At 40.7% G+C, this 21,716-nt stretch overlaps 1 protein-coding gene across 2 annotated transcripts in view; it reads left to right on the top strand.

Moving 5' to 3' along the window:
* FZR1 (fizzy and cell division cycle 20 related 1) overlaps positions 1-20,271 on the top strand; it is a 100,614-nt gene extending 80,343 nt beyond the window's left edge. For both annotated transcript variants that reach the window (XM_027851104.1, XM_027851103.1), the window contains exons 10-14: positions 3,044-3,228; positions 5,700-5,933; positions 6,867-6,971; positions 9,994-10,086; positions 16,603-20,271. In XM_027851104.1, the coding sequence (XP_027706905.1) occupies positions 3,044-3,228; positions 5,700-5,933; positions 6,867-6,971; positions 9,994-10,086; positions 16,603-16,644 (659 nt within the window). In that variant the 3' untranslated portion in view covers positions 16,645-20,271. The remainder of the gene's footprint in view (positions 1-3,043; positions 3,229-5,699; positions 5,934-6,866; positions 6,972-9,993; positions 10,087-16,602) is intronic.
* Positions 20,272-21,716: the final 1,445 nt, after the last annotated feature.

Below are 21,716 nucleotides of genomic sequence, written 5' to 3'. Positions count from 1 at the left end.
TTCCAAATAGAGCATTCTTTGCACTTCACCACCTTATCAAGGAAGTGAGTTCCCAGGGAGCCAAGATGTCAGAATAGCAAGAAACAGTTCAGTGAGGAACTCTTTCTCCACCCCCCCCAAAAAAAACAAAACCTCCTCCAAATATCTAGATCTAGAAAATGCACCAGACTGAATCCTGATGGGAATAGCTAAGAAAAAGTATGAGTGAGTCATTTTTCTAGCCTGGGTTGGCATAGGGAGACAGAGAGAATTCTGCAGTCACTGTGAACAAGGCCCAGAGCAAAGGATACTGGCATGTGAAGCATTCTAACATCCAAGGAGAATCTGAATTGAGATAAAAAGGGGTACCAGACCTATACTGGGACCCCACAAGAAGGACAAGTGCAAACTGGCAGCTTTGTTGCCCACTACCCAATTCTGAGTCACAGATCCGAAGGGCATTGACAAAAGGACCTTTTCCCTTTATCCCCCCCAAGGCCCTAGGCACTATGTATAGGTAGGAGCAAGTTCAGAATCAAACAATGAAAGTGTGGCTCAGATTCCAGGAGCAGAGTGGAGTATCATTTCCAGCCTTCATCCCAGTTTGAAGTCTACAGAAGAATGGCTAAGGTGGAAATCACAGACCTACTAATGTAGAAATCACAGATCAAAGGGGAACCTACACTTTTGTAACTCTGAACCAGCTGGGCTTCCTAGCTAGCTGACAGTGACTGAGTTCAGCAATAATCTACTCTTGTTCAGATCCAAACCAAGGTCAAGAACTTGCACAGTTCAAACCAGGAGGGCAGTGTTCAGACTGTGCCTTGGATCAGACAATTTTGGGAGCATTGAAAGCTTCCAGGTCCCCAGGCTGAGCTATCCTGAAATCTTAGAACAGCACAGCATTCATTAACCAAAGAAAGCAACTGGACCAACCCAGGTTTTCCCTACAGAAGTGCATGAAGTCCAGAGTCAGGAATTGGGCTGGAAGAAAAAAGAAGCAAACAAAAAAATCTCACCATAAAGAGTTGTTAATGGTGGCAGGGATGCTCAGTACACAAACCCAGAAGAAGAAAATGGTTACCAAACATCTAGCAAAGCCTCAAAGAAAAACACAGCTTGGGCACAAATTCAGCCAGAATTCCTGGAAGATGTGAAACAAGTGTTTTTAAAAAAAAGAGAGAGGGAGAGTAGAAAAGGTTTTTGTCAATGAAATGCAAGTCCTGAAGGGGAAAAAAAATTGTAAAAGAAATGACAGCTATGGAAGAAAAAAATTGTAAAGAGAATTGACAGCTTAGTACAAGAGGTACAAAACCTTAACCAAGCAACAAGCTCCCTGAAAAATTAGAATGGACCTTATAAAAGATAATAACTCCATGAGACAAAGACCTCACTGTGTAGAAATTTGGAAATTCAAACACACGAATTAATACAAACATAAAAAGGTAAACATGAATGAACAATAATAAGGGACAACAATGAAGAAGATAACAGAGAAGGAACCTTAATTTGTCCCGGGGGGAGGGAGATTACCTAAACAGATAAATCACTTCATAGATTGGAAACCATGTTAATATCCAGCAACATGAGCCCAACCTAAATTTCCTAAAGGAAGGAACAAAGGGCTTCACTTTTTATATCACCAAAGCTCCACGAGAAGAAAAGAAGGATTTGATTAATCAATTTCAGATAAACTGTTTATGTTCTAATATGGGAAGTTGATAGGTCTTTCTCTTCTGGACCCTGTCATCATTAGAGATCACAGGAGTCTACTTAGACAAGGCCTGGAAGTGGTTCTCTTATGTCTTAATGATCTTAAAAAAAGAATGGAAAGGGAGGAAAAGAGGAATACACTAGGTGGGGAAAGAAAAGAAGGTTAGGAAAATTTTTCCCACATAATCAGGGTGCCCAAGTAAACATCTACACAAATAAAGAGAAGAGCTTTGGAGAGAATGGCTGACATTTGAACTTTACTCTCATCTAAACTGTTCAAAGGAAGAAAGAATGTACACAAAGTTTGGTACAAAAATACATTTCACTCAACAAGGAAATAGGAAACGAGGAGAAAGGGGGAGGGATTAGTCCTAAGCAAAACACATCCCAAGGGTATATGAAAATTCATTTTATACACATACATACACATATACACATAATAAACATATGCACACAGATGTACATATATACATACACACAAAAAAATTTTTTTTTTGAAATAGCAAAGTATGGGAATCTGAGGGAGGGTGCTCATAAATTGGAGAATGGCTGAATAATGTATGGTATATAAGTGTGATGGAATACTATTGTACTTTAGAGAGAGAATGAAAGGGATAGTTTCAGAGAAACCTGGGAAGACTTGTATGAACTGAGACCAAATAAGGTGAGCAAAACCAGAAAAACAACTATACAAAACCGTGTAAACAGTGTTTATACAAACACCAACAGTATGGTGAAGACATAAACTTTTGAATGAATTGGGAATTCTGATCAGTATGATGATCAGCCAGAGTTACAGAAGAAGGCACAAAATAATATATATGTATAATTTTTTTGAAGTGAGTTCTTCATAATTTGAAGGGTGAGTTCAGCTGCTCGTCTCAAGTGCTCCCTTCTACACAAAGCCTTGTGTTTGCCTTTGTATGGACATGTTGTCTGTATATGTACATGGCTATAGACTTTGAATTCCTTGAGGGCAGGGACTTTTCATTGCATTTGTGTCCCAGTGCTCGACACATAACAGTCACTTAATAAATAGTTGTTGACTGGATACCAATTTATTGAGGATGTGTGGAGAGGATTTAGCCATCAGACAGGCACACAGATTTGGTGACCTCCAGTGTCCCTTCTAGTCCTGGAATTCTAGGAGTCAAAATATTTCTCTTGTCTGGCAGTTTGCACACAGGGATTTTCAACCCACTTCATTTTCCAAGGAAGGCTTTGCATGTTTCTAGCCTTCTCCAGAAAAGAAGACTTCATAGAGCAGTTGCTTATTTGTCAAGGCTGCCTCTGTTTGACTTCTTGGAGGCAGCCTTGTACACTTTCTCAGGTCATTGGTTCTCTGTCCTAGGTGCATTGGCCTGGAATGCAGACCAGCTTTCTTCTGGGAGCAGAGATAGAATGATTCTCCAGAGAGATATCCGAACACCCCCAGTGCAGACTGAACGGCGGCTGCAAGGTCACCGGCAGGAGGTGTGTGGGCTAAAGTGGTCCACTGATCACCAGCTTCTTGCATCAGGTGGAAATGATAATAAGGTATGGTGGAACTGTTTGGCCTCCTCCTCTTATTAGTAGGGGTAAAGTCATGTGTCTCAGTTAACCAGTTTATTATTAAACATCTACAATGTACAAAGTTCTTGTTCCATGCTAGGAATGCAAAGTTGAAAAACAACAGTATCTTCCTCAAGCACCTGGCAGTCTAATGGAGGTTTCTGATCTTTGCTTATAGTCTCAGCTCTGCCATGATGCAATTTGTCAGCTGCTTAGGTTTTTCTTCTCCATCTGGGGTCCAGGGAGACCAAGTCCTGTCTCTCTCAAAGGATAATTTGAGGTGACATGGTATAGAAGTGATTGAAAATCTGCTCTGTTCCCTCCATCACTGTCCTGGGCCCAGCAGGGTATGGAGTAGGGTGGGAAAAGCACAGGAATGGGAGTCAGCCAACTTTGGCTTGAATTCTGCCTCTGGCACATAATTCCAGTGGGACTACTTTACCCCACTGAGCCTTAGTTTCTCTACCCTTAAAGTGGGAGTGAGGATATTTGTGTGCCTGTTTAACAGGTTGTCTGAGCATTTAACACTTACTAGCTGTATGACCCTGGGCAAGTCACTTAACCCCAATTGCCTTACCCCCCCCCAAAAAAATTGGAGGGAAAAAACCAGGTTGTCTGAGGAAAGCACTTTGTCAATATTAAAGTGATAGATGAAGGTGAGTTCTCATCATCCTCATCATCATTATTACAACTCTTCGCCCTCAAAAATCTTGTCAAATTGAAGAAAAAACAGGTTAATAAAATTTTAAAACTACTAAAATATGTTATGATAGTAATTCCTATTTTCACATGTCAAAAAGAGAACTAAGTTCTTTCTCCCAATCTATTTCTTTTCCAAATATCCCTTTTTCTTTTGAGGACACTGCCATCCTTTTCCAGTTACCCAGTTTTGACATCTCAAGAGTTATCTTCGACTCTTCACTCTCCTTCATCTCACAGGAGGCAACTAGGTAGTGCAGTGGACAGAGAGGTGGGCCTGGACTTAAGAAAACTTGAGTTCAGTTCCAGCCTCAGACATTTATTAGCTGAGTGACTCTGGGCAAGTCATTTAATCATGATTGCCTTAGTTTCCTCATCTGTAAAATGGGAATAATAGCACCTACTTCTAAGAGCTGTTGTGAGAATCAAATGAAGTAACAATTGTAAAGTCCCTGACACTTAATCAGTGCTTTATAAATGTTAGCTATGAGGAGGAGGAGGATGTCAAGTCTTATAAATTCTACCTGCACAGTATCTCTTACATCCATCCCCATCTCTCTACTGATACAGCCTTAGTTCAAGCCCTTGTCACCTCTTTCCTGAACTATCGCAGTAGCCTCCTAATATCTAGTCTCTCCCTTCTCTAATCCATCCTTGACACCTACACAACAACCAAAAGCACAGGTGTTTAATGCAGTTATTTTCCTATTCAGTAAGCTCTAGTAGCTTCCTATTTCTTCTGGTGTCAAATAGAGACTCTTCTGTTTGGCATTTAATGTCATTCTCTCTAAGTTGCCTTGTATTTATTTCATATATACTATTTATATGTATACATTTGCCTTGCAGATAAAATGTAAGTTTCTTGAGGGCAGGGCCAGCTTCATTTTTTTTTTTAATCCCTAGCCCCTGATGTATATTTTTTGTGTGTGAAGCAGTTGGAGTTAAGTGACTTGCCCACAGTCACACTGCTAGTGTTATGTGTCGAGGCCGGATTTGAACTCAAGTCCTCCTGACTCCAAGGCCAGAGCTCTATGCGCTGTGCCACCTAGCTGCCCCAATATGTCCCTGATACATTTTGAATGCTAAACTAAATACTTGTTGATTGATTGATTGATTTATAGGTGATTTTAGATGTTGTGATTTTTGGCTACCCTCCTTCCCAACATCTGCTTTTCTCACCAACACCTGAAATTCTACCGTTAATGTTTATTTCTCTTGAGTTAAATATTTCCCTTTCCCTGCAGTCTTTTTTTTACATGTGAAATCTGACTTCTCTGACAGAATCAGGCACACAGCCTTGTAAGGCATTTGTTTAAGGGGACTAGGAATCTGTGAAAAGATAACATGGTCTGAATGGATTTGGAGTCAGAGGACCTTGGAGTGAATCTGGCCTCTGCTCCCTACTATGTGTGTGACCTTGGGCATGTAACCTGACCTCTATAGATTTGAATTTTCTCGTCTGCCAAATGAGATGGTTAGACCAGATCATCTGTAAAACCCCTTTTCTCTCTCAAGTCCTGTGAACCTATGGTTCTAGTCACAGTCCACTAATGTTACTCCTTTATGACCTTAGGTAAGTCATTTCCCCTGCTGGACCTCAGTTCCTCTATATGTAAAAGAGGAGATGACCACCAAAGACTGATCTAGCTGTTGGGGTTCAGGAATCATTTACTTTATTGTTTTGAAATTACCAGCCTCATGGGCCAGAAAACCTAGATTGACAGGTTGATTTCATCTCTTCTGTCTTATTTCCTCAGCTTCTGGTCTGGAACCACTCCAGTTTAAGTCCTGTCCAACAATACACCGAGCATCTGGCAGCTGTGAAAGCAATCGCCTGGTCTCCCCACCAGCATGGCTTATTGGCATCAGGTGGCGGAACAGCTGATCGCTGCATCCGCTTCTGGAACACACTTACAGGACAGCCTCTGCAGTGTATTGATACTGGTTCTCAAGTGTGCAACCTGGCCTGGTCCAAACACGCCAATGAACTAGTAAGAGCCAGAAAGCTATCTAGTGTCTTTTGAACAACTGTCACATGGTTTGGTAACTGTAGGGTGTGTGCCAAAGAGATTCACATGGGATATTTCTTATTGGTGTTTTGGTGGTGGTTGCAGAAGGATCTGAGTATATTTGGGAGGACAAGACTGGAGAGGAGAGGAAAACCTCTGTTATCCTTGCCCTCCTCCTGGACACGTGTCATCACTCCCTGATTCCTGGGACATATGAATTCCAGGAACTTGGAGTTCAGTAAGTTGTGGGGTGGGAGGAGGCCGCGGTGTGGTGCAGTTTGAGGCAACACTTAGAAAAGTTGTAGAAGGAGATTTGGCCTTGATGTAAGCAAAAGCTCTCTTAACAGTTGGAATTCTTCAAAAGTAGAGCCCAAAGATAGTGGGTTTCCCATCACTGAAGGGTTTGTAGGCAGAAGCTGGCTGACCATTTGTTGGGAATGTTGTAGTTTTCCTGTTAAAGTACAGGTTGGACTAGGTACTCTCTGAGGTGCCTTTCTAACTCTTCATTTCTTTGCATCTATCCCCTTGAATCATATGCCTGTGGACTTTCCCTGAGTACATGTGTTCTGGCACATACCTTCTTTCTCCACCTCCTGCTCTCAAGGGAATGAATCATTTAAGATCTTGCATGCCACTTGAGAAGGATTGTCAACCCCTGGTTTATGATGTGCTCAGCACTATGAAAGATAGCAAAAAAGTATAATTCAGATGCCTTTAAATCAGTAATACACATGAATTATTAAACTGTTCCCTGAAATATTAAATCAGGTGGTAGACTTTAGATTCCACCCAGAACAGTACCTCCCACACTCAGATGTATCCAGGAACTGGGTGCTAGTCATACCCCAGGAGAGCAATTATCCTTAGACCTCCTGCTCTTGTTTTGAAATTTCTTGTGTTCCTCCTCCCTCTCAGGTGAGCACACATGGATACTCACAAAACCAGATCCTCGTCTGGAAATACCCTTCCTTGACACAAGTAGCCAAACTGACAGGACATTCATACCGAGTTTTATATCTGGTAAGTCACTGAATAGCAGAGTTTTCCAAACGTATTTGGCTGCAAAGTGCTTTGGGGCTTGAAATAGATTTAGTTCTGTTGAAGAAACATTAAGTGTCTACTGTGTGCTAGGCATTAAGCATATAAAAGCAAAATTGTAATGAACATTCTCTCTAGTCAAGGAGCTTACAAGGAGGGGAATGGGTGATCAGAACACAGATGTAAGTAAGGATAGTACAAGTTAGGAAGTAAAGGAGGGGAGCAAGAGAGACAGAAGACATGACACTGAAGGAAAATTTGAGGAGAGAAAGAATACTAACAAATTGGGAGGGTTAGCTTAAGTGAGCCTTGAAGGAGGAAGAGACAAAGATTCCAAGAGGCACGATAAGGAATGAATAGCAGGTGGAAGGAATGGTTTGTGTGAATGCTTAGAGATGCAAGATGAAGAATTCCGGAATGGATTTGGCTGGAGTATTTGAAAAGGGTAAGGTGAAATAAGGGCCAGAAAAAGGTAGAATAAAGCCTAATTGTCAAGGGTCTTGAATTTAAGGAATTCCAGGCTAAGGAATTTTAATTTTAATGATAATAATAATAGTAACAACCCTGGGAGGTAGGTGCTATTATTATCTCCATTTAACAGATGGGGAAACTGAGGTAGACAGCACTTAAGTGACTTGTCCAGGTAAGTCACTTAAATAAGTGTAACTAAGCAAGAAGTAAGTTTCTAAGGCACAATTTGAACTCAGATCTTCTTGACTCCAGGTCCCGCACTTTATCCCCTATCTATTTTACCTTAAAGGCAAGGGTGTTTGGGAGGTGTAATTAAAGGTCTTGGAGCAGCGGTGTGAAACGTGGTCAGACCTGGTCCACAGAAAGATGATTTTAGCAGCTTTAGGCAGGATGGATTAAAAGGCAAAGTGCCTAGAGGGAGAGACACCACATAGGAGGCTGTTCCATGGACAGGAGTTGAGGGCTTGTCTTTAGATTTCTGAATAGCTGTCATGTGGAAGAAGGACTCGACTTCCTTTGCTTAATACCAGAAGGCAAAACTCAGACCAGTGAGGGAAATTGGATAGAAGGGCAGTGTAAGGAAAACTTCCAAGAACCAGGACTGTTAGAAGCAGCAAAGTGGCACAGTGGATAGAGCATTGGGCCTGAAGTCAGGGAGATATCAAATTAAATCTGTTCTCAGACACTTAGCTTTGTGACCCTGGGTGAGTCACTTAATTTCTATCTGTCTCAGTTTCCTTAATGGTAAAATGGGGATAATAATAGCACCTAACTCCCAGAGTTATTATGAGGGTCACATTGTGAGATAGTATTTATAAAGCACTTACTACAATGGCTGGCACATAGTAGGCACTTAATAAAAGCTTGTTTCCTTTCTTCCTCCCCATCCAACAAAGGAATAGCCTGCCTTGGGTGGTAATGAATCACCGCTTCTAGAAGTCCTTACAAACAAAAGTGGGATAACCACTTGTTAGATGTGTTGTGTAATAGTCTTTCCCAGCTACTATTTCACAGCAAATTGTTTCTGGGCTTCAGAACTTTGGCTACCAAAGGATATTACTTTTTAGAAAATTGATAGCCCTTCTCCTCTTGCCTATGTCCGACTCCTCCCATTCTGGCTCCCTTTTTCCTGACCCTTGAATCACCACACCCAGGCTGGGTCAGGTAGAAAAAAACACATACATGCAGATATTTGGCAGGTCCTCCATATCAATTGAGTTATGAAGCATTGCAGAAGAGGCATTTCATGCTTCAGGCACGTTGGACTAGGGGACCTTTTTAGGTCTCTTACAGCTCTTAAGATTTTATGATTCTGTGACTATGAGGGCCAAAGAAATCTTGACACAAAATTGAGTAAACAAGGCCTTTTTTCATATTGGGAAAAAAAAAATCTCTCCTCATATGTTTTTTTAAATAGGGGCAGGGATGGACACTAGACTTGGGATTTCTTTAGTATAGGGAGTTCCTAGGGAGCACCTTGTAGGAGCTCCCTACAACATCACTCTCTGCAGCTAATAGTCTTTGAGAGTTGCCTAGAGAATGGAGAAGTTAAGTAACTTGTCAGTGTCACAGGCAAGATTTAAACCCTGGGGATACTAGTTCCAAGGCCAACTCTCTATCCACTGTGCCATGGTGTTTCTTTAAGTATTTTTAAGGTAGATGTCATACATGCAAATTTATGCAAATATGAAGAGGATCTGGTTTCATGGGAGAGTGGGAATTTCCTCCAGCACATCCAGTAGTGTTAGAGATTGGGTTTGAACTCAGATCTTTCTGAATCCCAACACTGTGCCCACTCTTCCATACTGCCTCTGTTTAGTAAGTTTAAGGCAGGGAATATTGCATCAACATTTTCTCACAGAGCTCACACTGCATGGAATGTCAAGGTTCCTTGAAAGAGATTGGGTGGAAAGTGTTAAACTAAGACACCAGACGATCTTCTCTGTCTTCTGCCTTCTCCCCCTCAACTCCCTCCTGTCCTGTGTGAATAATTCATGTGGATATTGAAGGGATGTGCCATGTTTGGGAGACTGGGGAACAGGACCATGCTTCTTTTTGCCTTCAGATTTGTTTGACATTGAACAGTTTTAGAATTCAACTGCTGCCTTGAGCAACACTTGAAATAACAATTTTTCATCTGCAGTCTTTCATCCCTAGTTTAGAAGTTCACCTGCTTTGAAGGTGGGACCATATGAGGAGATCCTCTGCAGCTGGGCTTCTAGAATGCTATACATTTCTTCTCTATGGGAGATTTAGACATAATGCAGGGGTGGGAGGAGGAAGAGTTATAGCTACATAGTTATTGTAGATGGAATGATAATTCTCCCTTGAGGTCTCAGTATTAAGATACAGGAAGAGAAAATTATAGCTATAGTATTATGAGTTAATTCCCCTTTGATATCTCAGTATTTAAGCCTAGCCCCAAGGAAGAGATTTGTTTGGGTGGAATTCTTACCCACATCTAACAGTTGACAGAAATAGAGTAATTAATAAGAATAAATTGATACCAGTGTGTTTTCCTTTCCTCTCTCAGGCAATGTCTCCTGATGGAGAGGCCATAGTTACAGGTGCTGGAGATGAGACTCTGAGATTCTGGAATGTTTTTAGCAAAACACGTTCAACAAAGGTAAAGTATATTATGAATGATAGAATGGTCTGGGTGTTCTCATTGTGAGGCTCTTGAGCTCCTTAAGGTGTCCAAGAGCCATGATGTATCCAGCTAAGGAAAGCTGTATCTGGGCTTGCCTAGGTCCCTCTTCATGTAGTCTGAATGTATATACTGTCAACTTTTTATGACTTTTACATACTTTGTCTTCTTGCTGCAGTGTGTGTGAATGGGTGTGTGGGTGTATCCTGTATTAGGCAGTGCTCTCTCTAAGGATATGGTGCAGTGGGAAAATTGCTGGCCTTGGAGCTACAAGGTTTGGTGCTGCCATAGATCACTTAGTCTTTCTTAGCCTCAGTTTCTTCATTTGTAAAGTAGGGATAATAGTACCTGCACACACATGCCTCAAAGGGTATTTGTGAAGAATTTTATAAGTCACAAAAGCATGTATTTATTTATGTATTTATAAGCACAGTAATTATTATTTACTAATTATTTTTCGTAAGTGCCTAACAGTGCATTGTGGATACTTAATCAGCAATTTTTGAGTGAATAAATTATGTGTATACTACTTATTCTACAAACATTTATTAAGTGAAAGGACTGGAGGAGATAGAAGGATAAATAAGACACTACCCCTGCCTTTGTATACGTAAACATATTGTGTATGCTCTATCACCTACATATATGTATTACTACACTTTGAAGTGTGTATGATTAAATATGCCTATGTAGTAGATTGAGAGTATACAGTTAAAAATTAGGATGGAGATATACTGATGTTTGTCAAAAGAAGATAGACATAGAAAATGAACTTGACCCTTTCTGAGTCACCCTGGTAGATGGAAATACTGGACAAGGAAAGGGAAGGATTGTTAAAAAACAAAAATAGAAACCAAAAAAACCTTCATTTTTAGAGAACATAAGGATTCAGAAGTTTAGGAATAAGCGGAGATGTTATGAAAAACTGGTCTTTAATTTTCCCTTCTGTGAAATGAGGGAATTTATTTAGTTGACCTTTTCTGGCCCTCGTACATTTATATTTTGGGTTCTGTGGTTCCTTCTCTTTGAGCCTTAATTTCCTGTTATGTACAATGTAGGCATTCCCTTTTTTCATGTTTCATTTATTTCTCCTACTTCTAATCTCTGGGGACAAACAGAACAAATCTAATATTTCTTATGGATAATATTAGCCCTTTAGGTACGTGAAAACACCTACCAAATCTTTTATTCTCCAGGCTAAATAATCCCAGTTCTTTCAAATGATCCTCTGCAATATGAGCTACTTTATGTCTTTTTTTCTAAAATGTAGTACCTAGAATGGAATAGAATACTCCATATATAGTCTAACTAGTGTACACTAAATACCAAGCATCTCTTAATGAGAGAGCATAATGTAAGAGACAGAGAGCCAACTTTCAAACAAAGAAGACCTTTCAGAGTGTGTCCTGCATCTGACATACTAGCTCTACAACCCTGGGCAAGTAAGTTAATCTTTCATGATGCTCGGCAGCTCTCAAGACTCTGTAAGGTATAGAGAATGTGCTGACCTATGTTGGTAGTGGGATTTTTGTCACCCAGGAGTTCCCTTATACTAATAAAATCTCAAGTCTAGACCTTTAATAATATATTCTAGAATTTTGCCAGGGAACTCTCCTGAGTGACAAAAACCCCACTACCAACATAGGTCAGCACCTTCCCTGTACTTTGTAGAGTCTTAAAGAGTTAATCTCCCAGAGATTAATGTACTTGCCAGGGTTGCAGAGCTAGTATGTCAGAGGCAGGACACACTTTGAAAGGAGGTCTTCCTCATTTCAAGACTATTTTCTTCTCTTTTCTAACATTTCAAGTACCTCTCCCAGTCTTCCATAGTCTTTCAGAGGTTACTGACAGTAACATCATCAGTCACATCTTCCAGTTCTTTCAGTATCTAAGGAGATGGTTCCTCTGGGCCTGTTGGCTTACATTCACCAAGGTCTACTTGGTGCTCTCTTACAGTCTCCTTAGTTATCTGAGTATTAATTCTCTGTTAGCTGTTGTTGTTTAATACTTTGCAGTGAAGTTCATTCTTCTTGGGTGGGGAGAAACAAGCAAAATGAACATTGAGAAACTGTATCTGTTGTCATCCTTTATCACCCAGTCTTCTCCAAGGAGTAGTGCTATCTCATTCTTGCTGCTTCTCTTTTCTCTATTTATTTTCCTTAGTTTTTCTTGAGAACCTCAATCTATTCCTACCTTTAACACTCCTGACATTATTCTTATATTATCATGCTATGGTTTTTATATTCGTCATCTTTTACCTGCTCTTGCCTCTATCTTCTGTACATATTCTTCTAAAATCTAAGTTGATGTTGAATTATCTGTAGTTTCATTTTTGTTTCTTTTCAACTTAAACTTTTTCTTCATCATTGTTTCTCTCTGTTTTCAGAATTTCATTCTTGAGAGCTTTCACGTCTTTCCTGGACTGATTTTTCACCTGTTTCTTAGTCCTTGGGATTATACCTCTCAGACTCCCAGATGGGGTGATCACTGCCTCCCATGGTTCCCATCATTTCTTACCTCAGCAACTAGTTCTTTTTTGTTGGTAAGAATCAGATTCAGAATCGAATTCCCCCTTGTTTCTTCGTCTACCTTTTGAAGGATGAAATTAGCAATAAGACAAGTCAAGAAATTATTACCTCTCTGTTTTTGTTAAGAACTTAGCAGATGTCTAGATAATTTAAACCCTCCCACACTATGACATCATGCCTCTGACAGACTTGTAATCCATTTCCCAAACTCCTCATTTATATTTCTTCCTCCTGTCTGGGTTGTCTATAGTGTTCTCCATTGAGAGTGTTGCTGCTGTTTCTGCTTGCCTTCATCTTCACCCAGATGTTTTTTACCATGCTTCCCCATTCTGATTCCTCAGTTTCCTCACATGAGTATATCTTCTTTTGGGGGGGGGGGTTGGTTTGGTTTGTTTTTTTGTGAGGCCATTGGGGTTGTCACCCCAGCATCACACAGCTAGTAAGTGTCAAGTGTCTGATCTGAGACTGGATTTGAACTCAGGTCCTCCTGATTCCAGGGCCATTGCTTTATCTACTGCACTACCTAACTGCCCCATGAGTATAAATTCTTAATGTCTAATAGTGTTATTCCACTTAAGCATAAGCACCCACACCTCTTTACCTATCCTTTTTTTTTTAAAATCACATCCTACCATAATCCTGGATCTCGATGTTCAATCAGATCTTACCAGTAATTATCACATAAAATTTTCCTCCTCACAGCTGGATCACTACTTCATCTTGTTTCTTATCCGTACTTGGTGCATTTGTTTATAGACAACTGAAGCTGTGACTTTCATTGCTGGCTCCTGACCTGAATTTTGTCTTCTGTGAACTTACAGGTATCTCTATGCTGGCCACAAACCTCTCTTGACTGTACTTTAAGATATAGTCCAGAAAACCAAATCCCATTCCCCGGCACCATTTTCTTAGCTAGCTCTTCACCTTTCAAATATATCTTTCTCTTTTGAATTCCTTGTCTTCGGTGGACAGCAGTGATGAAAACTTCACTTGTACCCTGAAGGTCTTCATTTGATTGTCCAAGGCTTTATAATCATCAACAATACTTTTTAGATTCTCCTAGCAGTGTTATTTTTGCCCATGAGAATCACCAGAAGTGAATCATAGTCCTCTGGTTTGACAGTTCTTAGGACTTTCTCTGTCAAGTCTTGAATATATACTTTGCCCAAAAGTAGATCTGTTGTTATCCAGGTCAACAAATACCTGCTTTAGTTTATCCTTTAGCAAAATGCCACCTTTACCCCATTGCTTTTTTCTACTTCTTACTGTCACTGGATGATTTTTCACCTGATAGCACCTACAAATACACATTATTCACTGGATGACAGGTTAATTGCTTCTTCCAAGCTCCCAGTTCTTTCTGAAAAATCTTGTATCTGTTTCTTGATTCCAAATGTTAGGCTTTCGTGCTTCCCTTTCTCTCTGTAACATTCTTCTACCCTCGCATCTTCTCACATAAGTAAGGATCTACTTCTTTATTTTCACATTGAAGCCCTTTCATTTTTTAAAGGAACTCTTCATTCTTCTTGCGAGGCTGGGCAGTGGAGCGCAGTGTCCTCAAGCTCCTTTACCTTTCTTCTTGGTGGAGAGCAGCCTACACTTAGACCTTGATGTGGCAGAAATGCAAACATTGCACACCGTGTAGATCACAGCACAATTCTCTCTGACTCATATGAACTGAAAGTGAGAGCTTTTAGTCTTTGTCAATTTTGTTAGCAACTTTGCTGGAGAACTGATTTTTTTTTTTCAACTCTTTGAGTCTTTTGAGTGGTTTTGGGAAGGTGGAACCCCAAGGGCAGACAACAGTAAGGAAACTCTACCCCTTCTATATCCTGTAAGGTTTGTCTCTGTAGTTAAGAATGTCAATCTTTTTCCCCTTAAGCCCTAGATTTTAGGCTGCTGATCTCTGCCTGTCACACTCTAGAATCAGAGTGTGGCTACCATTCATAGAAGAATAGATTGTTAGCTTGAAAGAAGTCTAGAGTTCATCTAATCCAACCTTCATTTTATAAAAGAACAAACTGAGGCATATCCTGAGTTTACTTGCCCAAGGACACAAAACTATTAAGTGGCAGAGATGGAATTCATATTCAGGTCTTCTGACTTTAGGTCCAGTGTTCTGTCTTCTGTCCTACTGCTTCTATCCTACTCTAAGCTACTGCTTAGTGGTTGATTGGATTAATAAGGGTACATGTCCTTCAAAATTATCCTCTTTGCTCTAGCTAATCCCTTATTATACATTCACCTGGTGAGTCACATGGTTTCATGAGGTCCTTTCCAACTTCGAAGTTCTAGCATTCTACTTTTTTACACTTTTCCCCCACCTAAAAATCTTCTCTAATGAAAAAGTTACGGCTACAGTTGAATAAATTGATTGCTCTATTATTAAGTTACTGAGTTACTGTCTGGGAAAGTAAAAAATAAAGATAGGGTTACTGTCTGGAATTAAGGAGGGTAAGGTTTGGTGTGAAAAGAGATTGAATTAAGAGACCTAGACATTGTACCACATCACACCTATCAGATTGGCCAGCATGACAAAACAGGAAAATGATAAATGTTGGAGAAGATGTGGGAAAATTGGAACACTAATGCATTGTTGGTGGAGTTGTGAAATGATCCAACCATTTTGGAGAGCAATTTGGAACTATGCCCAAAGAGCTATAAAAATGTGCATACCTTTTGACTCAGCAATAGCACTTCTAGGGCTGTATCCCAAAGAAATCATACAAATGGGAAAAGGACCCACATGTACAAAAATATTCATAGCAGTTCTTTTTGTGGTGGCAAAGAATTGGAAAATGAGAGGATGCCCATCAATTGGGGAATGGCTGAGCAAGTTGTGGTATATGAATGTGATGGAATACTATTGTGCTATAAGAAATGATGAACAGGCTGACTTCAGAAAAACCTGAAAAGACTTGTGTGGTCTGATGCTGAGTGAAGTGAGCAGAACCAAGAGAACATTGTACACAGCCACATTGTATGATGACTAATATTGATAAACTTAACCCTTCCTGGCAGTACAAGGATGTAAGAGGCCTTGTGATGGAAAGTGCTATCCACATCCAAAGAAAGAACTATGGAAGTTGAATTGCTGTTTTTTTTCCTCCTGTTGAGTTTTGTTTCCTCTTTCCACTGGTTCCTCCTATTGGTTTTAATTTTTACTTATAACATCACTAATGTGAAAATATGTTTAATATGAATATAAATGTATAGCCTATATCAGATTGTACGCTGTCTTTGGGAGGGTGATGGGGAGGAAGGGGCAGAAAAATTTTAAACTCAAATGCATATGGAAGTGATTATTGATAAATCAAAATAAATTAATATAAAAATAAAAAAAAGAAACCTAGACATTAATTGGATGGTCTAAGTAACCTCTAAAGTCCTATCCACCTCTTAACATTCTTGAATTCAGTTGCAGATCTATCAGTAACTAGCTGTGTGATCTTGGATTTAATAACTGTAAATCACTTCACCTCTCCAGGGGCTGTATTTCCTTATTTGTGAAATGAGGACAAAGTATGTCTGCTTTGCCACTTTCCTGGAAGTGATGTGAGATATAATGGGTGTTTCAGGCCATACAAACTAGAAAGCACTGTTCAGATGTACGTAGGATTGTAAGGTCTAAAGGAAATTATTTATTTGTGAATATGAAACTGCCTAGAAAAGTAGCAAGCACTGTATATAAAATCCTTGAATTCCTGCCCTGGAGAGGACTTCAGAGGTCATCTAATCTCTTTCTTATATTCTTCTCTCATCCTCAACCCCCTTTCCTCAGTATAGGAATCTCAATCTAATCTCTGCTTGAAGACCTTGGACTACTATTTAAAGCAGTCTTTTCATTGTTGGACAACTCCAGTTGTCTGCAAGTTCCTGCTTACCTTAAGCCCAAATGTGTTTAATTGATGCTTAACAGATGCCAATTCTTGCTTGTTCAACATTCTTTTTTCTTCTTTATTTTTAGGAATCTGTATCTGTCCTAAATCTCTTCACTAGAATCCGGTAACTCCCCAAGCCCACACACCAGGACCACACTACGTTGTACAGGGAAAAACCACTAATCAACGTGCATGGAACCCCAATTATCACCTGAAAGATAAACGGGGTAAGGCGGGTAGGTGGACCTGGAGAAACCTTCAAGATTCTTATTAAATACCTGATTGTGAACTCTGTTGAACAGTATTTGGGAAGGGGACAAGATTGGGGGGGAACCACTCAGATTCGAAGAGGAGCCCATTCTTCACAAAGGGCAAAACAGAAGAGAACCAAAATGGGCAGCATCTCCATTCCACACACCAGACAGAATTGGTGTGGCCAGGACCAGCTCAGCTTGAGAACAAAGTTACTCTTCAGCTCCGTCATCTCTGGGAAGAGACAAACAAACTTCCTTTTTTGTCATTGGTGTAGTCTGGGGGAAATGGGGACTGGGGGTCAGGGGAAAAGTCAGGCTGCATGTGACCTTAGAGTCATGGCAGCCCCATACCCCTCTGTTTAAATGGGCTGCTTTAGAAGCCAAGGCCCTTTGGAGCCAAACTTTCTCATGTATAATGGGACGGGAATTAAGAAACAGTAACCTTTCAAGGGATTCACAGCTGGGATTTGGGATTTCCAGCCCCCAGAAGGTGCCAAAGCTAGGAGTGACCATCCAGAAAAAGAGTGAAATGCCGTACTATGTGTTCTCCAGTGCATGCCACACACTCTTAACTGTAAGGCCAAACAGTTCTACTGTACTTCAGTATGATGATTTGTGTAGGTGGGATAGCTTATACTGGCAGATTGAACCACCCAGCTTAAAACATCCAGCACTTAAATTGTTTAGCATTTAACAACCACGAAGGCCTCCATGGAGACAGCAGAAAAAGGATTTCATTGCAGCTCAATTAAAATGACTTTTTAAGGAAACAATATCATTGAGAATGTGACCCATTCAAAACTCATCTCTCTGTATTAGCGTTATTGATAAATAAGAAATGACCAGTGTGTGAAAGTTCTAGCAGAACCAAGGAATGTTTGGGCGACCATATCTACTGCCACGTAGGTTATAGCACCACATGGGTCATAGAAAAGGGTGGGGGGTTGGTTGGTTTTGTTTTTTGGTTTTTTTTTTTTTTTAAGGATGAGGTAATATTGGGTTGGATTTGCTATCAAAGAAAACAAGTTATTTCAAATTGTCATTCTTTTGAATGGAAAAAGAAAGAGGGCATCATGTGTTTATGAATCTGGACACCAGCTTTTTTTGTAATCTTTATTAGATCAAAGCTTTTCAGAAAAGCATTTTTACTTTTCAGAGTGAAGTCTTAATTCTTTTGTTTCCTACTGGACAAGTGGGGTTCTTGGTGCTTTGAGTGATACAGTGTAGGGAAGATTGGAAGGGCAGTTTATGTGGCTTTTTGCTTAAAGAAAACATTGTTTCCACTCCCTGCAGTCCTTTACTCCTGTCTCTGTGCTAATCTTCAATCCTGCTGTACATTTTGCCTTCATCCCTGTTCCCTTTCCACACTGTAACTGGATGTCAGTCTGTTCTGTCTCTTATTTTCCTTGTTTTGGTTTTTCCTTTCAGTAGTATTCTACTCTACCATGTGGAACATGTGAGTTCTGAGTAGAGAGGTCAGTCAGGGATTAACAACTCCTGCGTAATGACCCCATTGAAGAGCAGTCTCCTTAAAAAAGAATTGGACAATTTTAACCTGACAAATTGTAGTTAATGTGTGTTCCATAGAGCTTTAGGCAAGGAGATCTTTGAAACCCAGTGCCTGGCTCTTCCTCCACCCTTGACCCTTTTGACAGTTCTTTGGCCAACCTAGGTGTGCCTATTGTAGCCTATAAGAGCTGTTGAAGCCAAACTACCATTTGAGCCTTTCAGTCTTTTGCCTTCCTCTTCCATGCCCTCTCTTATCTACCTTTTAAGCTGGAATGACATGGTATAGGCTTCTGTGACTCATGTAGAAATTAGCAGCCTGTCACAGCAGTTCCTACCTCAGAGGTTTAAGCCAGTGAGGGCCTGTTCTTGGAGTAGGAAAGAGCACTGAGCCTGGGTGGGAAAATATTGGGGAAAGGCAACTGATTGAAGTTCCAGGAGAGACTCAGTGCCTTTCGTGCTGGTCACGTATATGTGTGAGGAACATCCCCACGCCCATCCTGAATTGCAGGGTACTTTGAAAACCCCAGGTTGAAAAAGATGAAACAAGAAAGCCACCCATTCCTTGGGAGTCCAGATGGTCCGCTACCCAGCCATGCCATTGGAAAGACTGTGACAGGGCAACTGTGAACATTCTTTATGAAGTAGAGCAGTGAGCTGGTAGGAGACAAGACTGAGGCAGAGAAAAAGAGGAGTCTTGCCAACAAGCCAAGGTTTTCTTGGCTTCCTGACTTGAAAGCCAATCCCCAATGCCTTAGGTTACAGTTGAAATGCCCAACCAGGCCTCACCTTTCTCTTAGGTCTATACTGTGTAGCTTTTTCTAAGCTAAAAAGAGAATATTCAAAGCATCGGTGAGAATTTTATTTGGATTTATTGGAAAACTCTGCTTTTTGAAATAATGTTTCCTTTGCTCTGTGACTTTCCTTGAGCCCTCCCATATGTATGTCTGTGTGTGTATATATGTATTTGTTTGTGGTGGGGTTTTTTTTGTTTGTTTCATGTGTTGAAAATCAGCTCATGATTTTCATAAAACCCAGCCTCAGAAAAGCATGAGGATAGTAAAGGGGAATAACCAGCCAAGTCTCCAGAGTTTATCAGGTTGTTGCTTTTTTTAATGGCCAGTGAATGTGCACATTATTTTCATGCCTCTTAAAATTTTTATTTTTAAAATCAAACGTGATTAAACTGGACAGCTGAGAAACAGAATTTCATCCCACACCTAACTAGAGGCAGAAAGAGCATCTTCCCAATGGAATTAATCCCTCACCCAAGCCTCACAGCCCTGGGTAAAAAGGCCATTGAAGCCTGTGAGTTCTTTTCTAGGCCCAGTTGTCATTCATGGTCAAGAATCCTTAGGGACGTTTATCTGACTGCCCAGGGGTACCAAAGAGACTTTGCTGGGAGAAGAAGAGAGTGAGAGAGAGAGAGAGAGAGAGAGAGAGTATGTGTGTGTGTGTGTGTGTGTGTGTGTGTACATGTACATATATATATATTTTTTAGTTTTTATTTTTGTTTTGTTTTTCAATGATAAAACCAACTCCCGCCTTGTCCCCGTCCCCTGCCCTGTGCAGTTGCCAAAGGAATTCAACAAGTTCAGGGAACTGCCCTCAGAGAAGGTATCTCACTGGTTTGTGTTCGGGGGCGGGAGGGGGAGCCGTATGCATGCCTAGATCTGTGCATAGAATCTTGTGTCATTGATTGTGCGAAACAATTGGCTGTCCAGTGTCTGCTGAATTCAACTTGTAAATGAGACAACAAAAAAGTGAAATATTGTATTTTCCATGTATGATCTGTGACATTACTAAGTTGTACAGTTTTGAGGTGGTTTGGGGAAGAGTGGGGAATTTCTTCCCCCAGAATTTATTACAGGCCAGTCCACAGAGCAGGAGGCTTGTCCCACAAATTGCATCAAAAGGTGGAGAGTATATATTGAGAGAACAGTAAGTTTTTCATGTAAAGCAATGTAACTGGCATTAAACAAGTTGTAACTTTAAGCTTGACCCCTGTCTCTTTGTCAAAAGCTTGACACGCGAGTCCTATCACCCTGACACTTCCATGACACTGACTCCTCCCCAACCTTCCTCATTTCTGGATGGCTCCCAGCAGTTGGATAGATGGGTGCACTGGCCTTTTATGAGATGGGCTGGCAACCTTAATGCAAAGCCAGTACTGTGGCCCCTCCGGTAGTGTGCCCTGGGTTCCTAACTCCTTCATCTCTGACCATCAGAGGTCATCTAATCTAGCTCTTGTCTCCCAGCAAAGCTATACCCACTTTAGCTCAGACATTTCTAGGGGAAATCTGTCCTTTTTAATCCAGTTATTTATTGAGCAAGCACTGGGTGCCAGGCACTGCACAGGAAACTATTTCTGGCCTCAGAAAATTCATCATCTTTTGAAGTGTGCTAATATAAGTATATTCAAAACACATGCCAATTAAAAGATAATTGGGGTTGGGGAGGCAGTTGTAAGAATTATTGGACTGGACTGTGAGGGAAAGTAGGGCTCCTGAGAGGCAGCGGTAAGGAAGAAGTGCATTCTTGGAAAAGCAGATCGGAGCCAGGTGGAAGCTTAGATGGTGAAGAAAGAGTTAAAGATGACAAGTTTGTGTTTGAGCCTCTGTGAGGGAGTTTATCTGGTGGCAGCAGCACTTAATGGATTGACAAAGCAGTTATCTCACAGTATCTCAGTGAAATTGGTATCAGAAACATTCTACCCATTTCAGAGATAAGAAAGACTAAGGCTCAGAGAAGGTAAATGACTGCCCAAATAGTAGAGCCAGGAGTTGATTTTATCCAAGGGGGCAGAGACAGATGACCCAAGTCTGATCAAATCATGGGGTTTTTTTCCTCACTGTCTTTCACAACAAGAAAAGCTGTTATAGATATCACTGAAGGAAAATCTTCCATCTAACCAGTTATTTTTTAACTAGAGCAAAAACTAAATTTCAGAGGATGGTATGATTAATCAACAAACATTTACCTCCTACTGTGTGCCAGGTGCAAACATTGGTAAATGCCACATTTCCGCAGCAGCTCCATTGCCTTCACCGGAAGGAAGGCAGTTTCTTTAGGCACTTCCACCCAAAAAACCCAGGTCATGCTTTGCTTCACTGCTTTATCTCCAACAACCTCCTCCCTGGCTACCATGTTGACACAGTGTTAAAGGTGGGATTTAGACCTTGGTCTCTCCAGCTCCAAAGTCAACGCCCTTGTCTTCATGAGATGAAATGTAAAGTGCTTTACAAATTGCATGTATCTGCCTGGGCCTGTGATTACATCTTTATAGAGAATCACCAGGTAGAGAAACTGCCAATGTAGGTCAGTCTTAGAGTGACTTAGGGCCTGAGGTTAAATGACTTGGCCCATGGTCACACAGCCAGTACACATCAGGAACTTCCTGATGTCAAGCCCAGCAGTCTTATCCACTGTGCCAAGTTGCC

Source organism: Vombatus ursinus, unplaced genomic scaffold (genome assembly GCF_900497805.2).
Source record: "Vombatus ursinus unplaced genomic scaffold, bare-nosed wombat genome assembly UNPS02009173.1, whole genome shotgun sequence".
Lineage (NCBI taxonomy): Eukaryota > Metazoa > Chordata > Mammalia > Diprotodontia > Vombatidae > Vombatus > Vombatus ursinus.
Note: the sequence above shows the minus strand (reverse complement) of the source record. Positions and strands in the feature narration are given on the sequence as shown.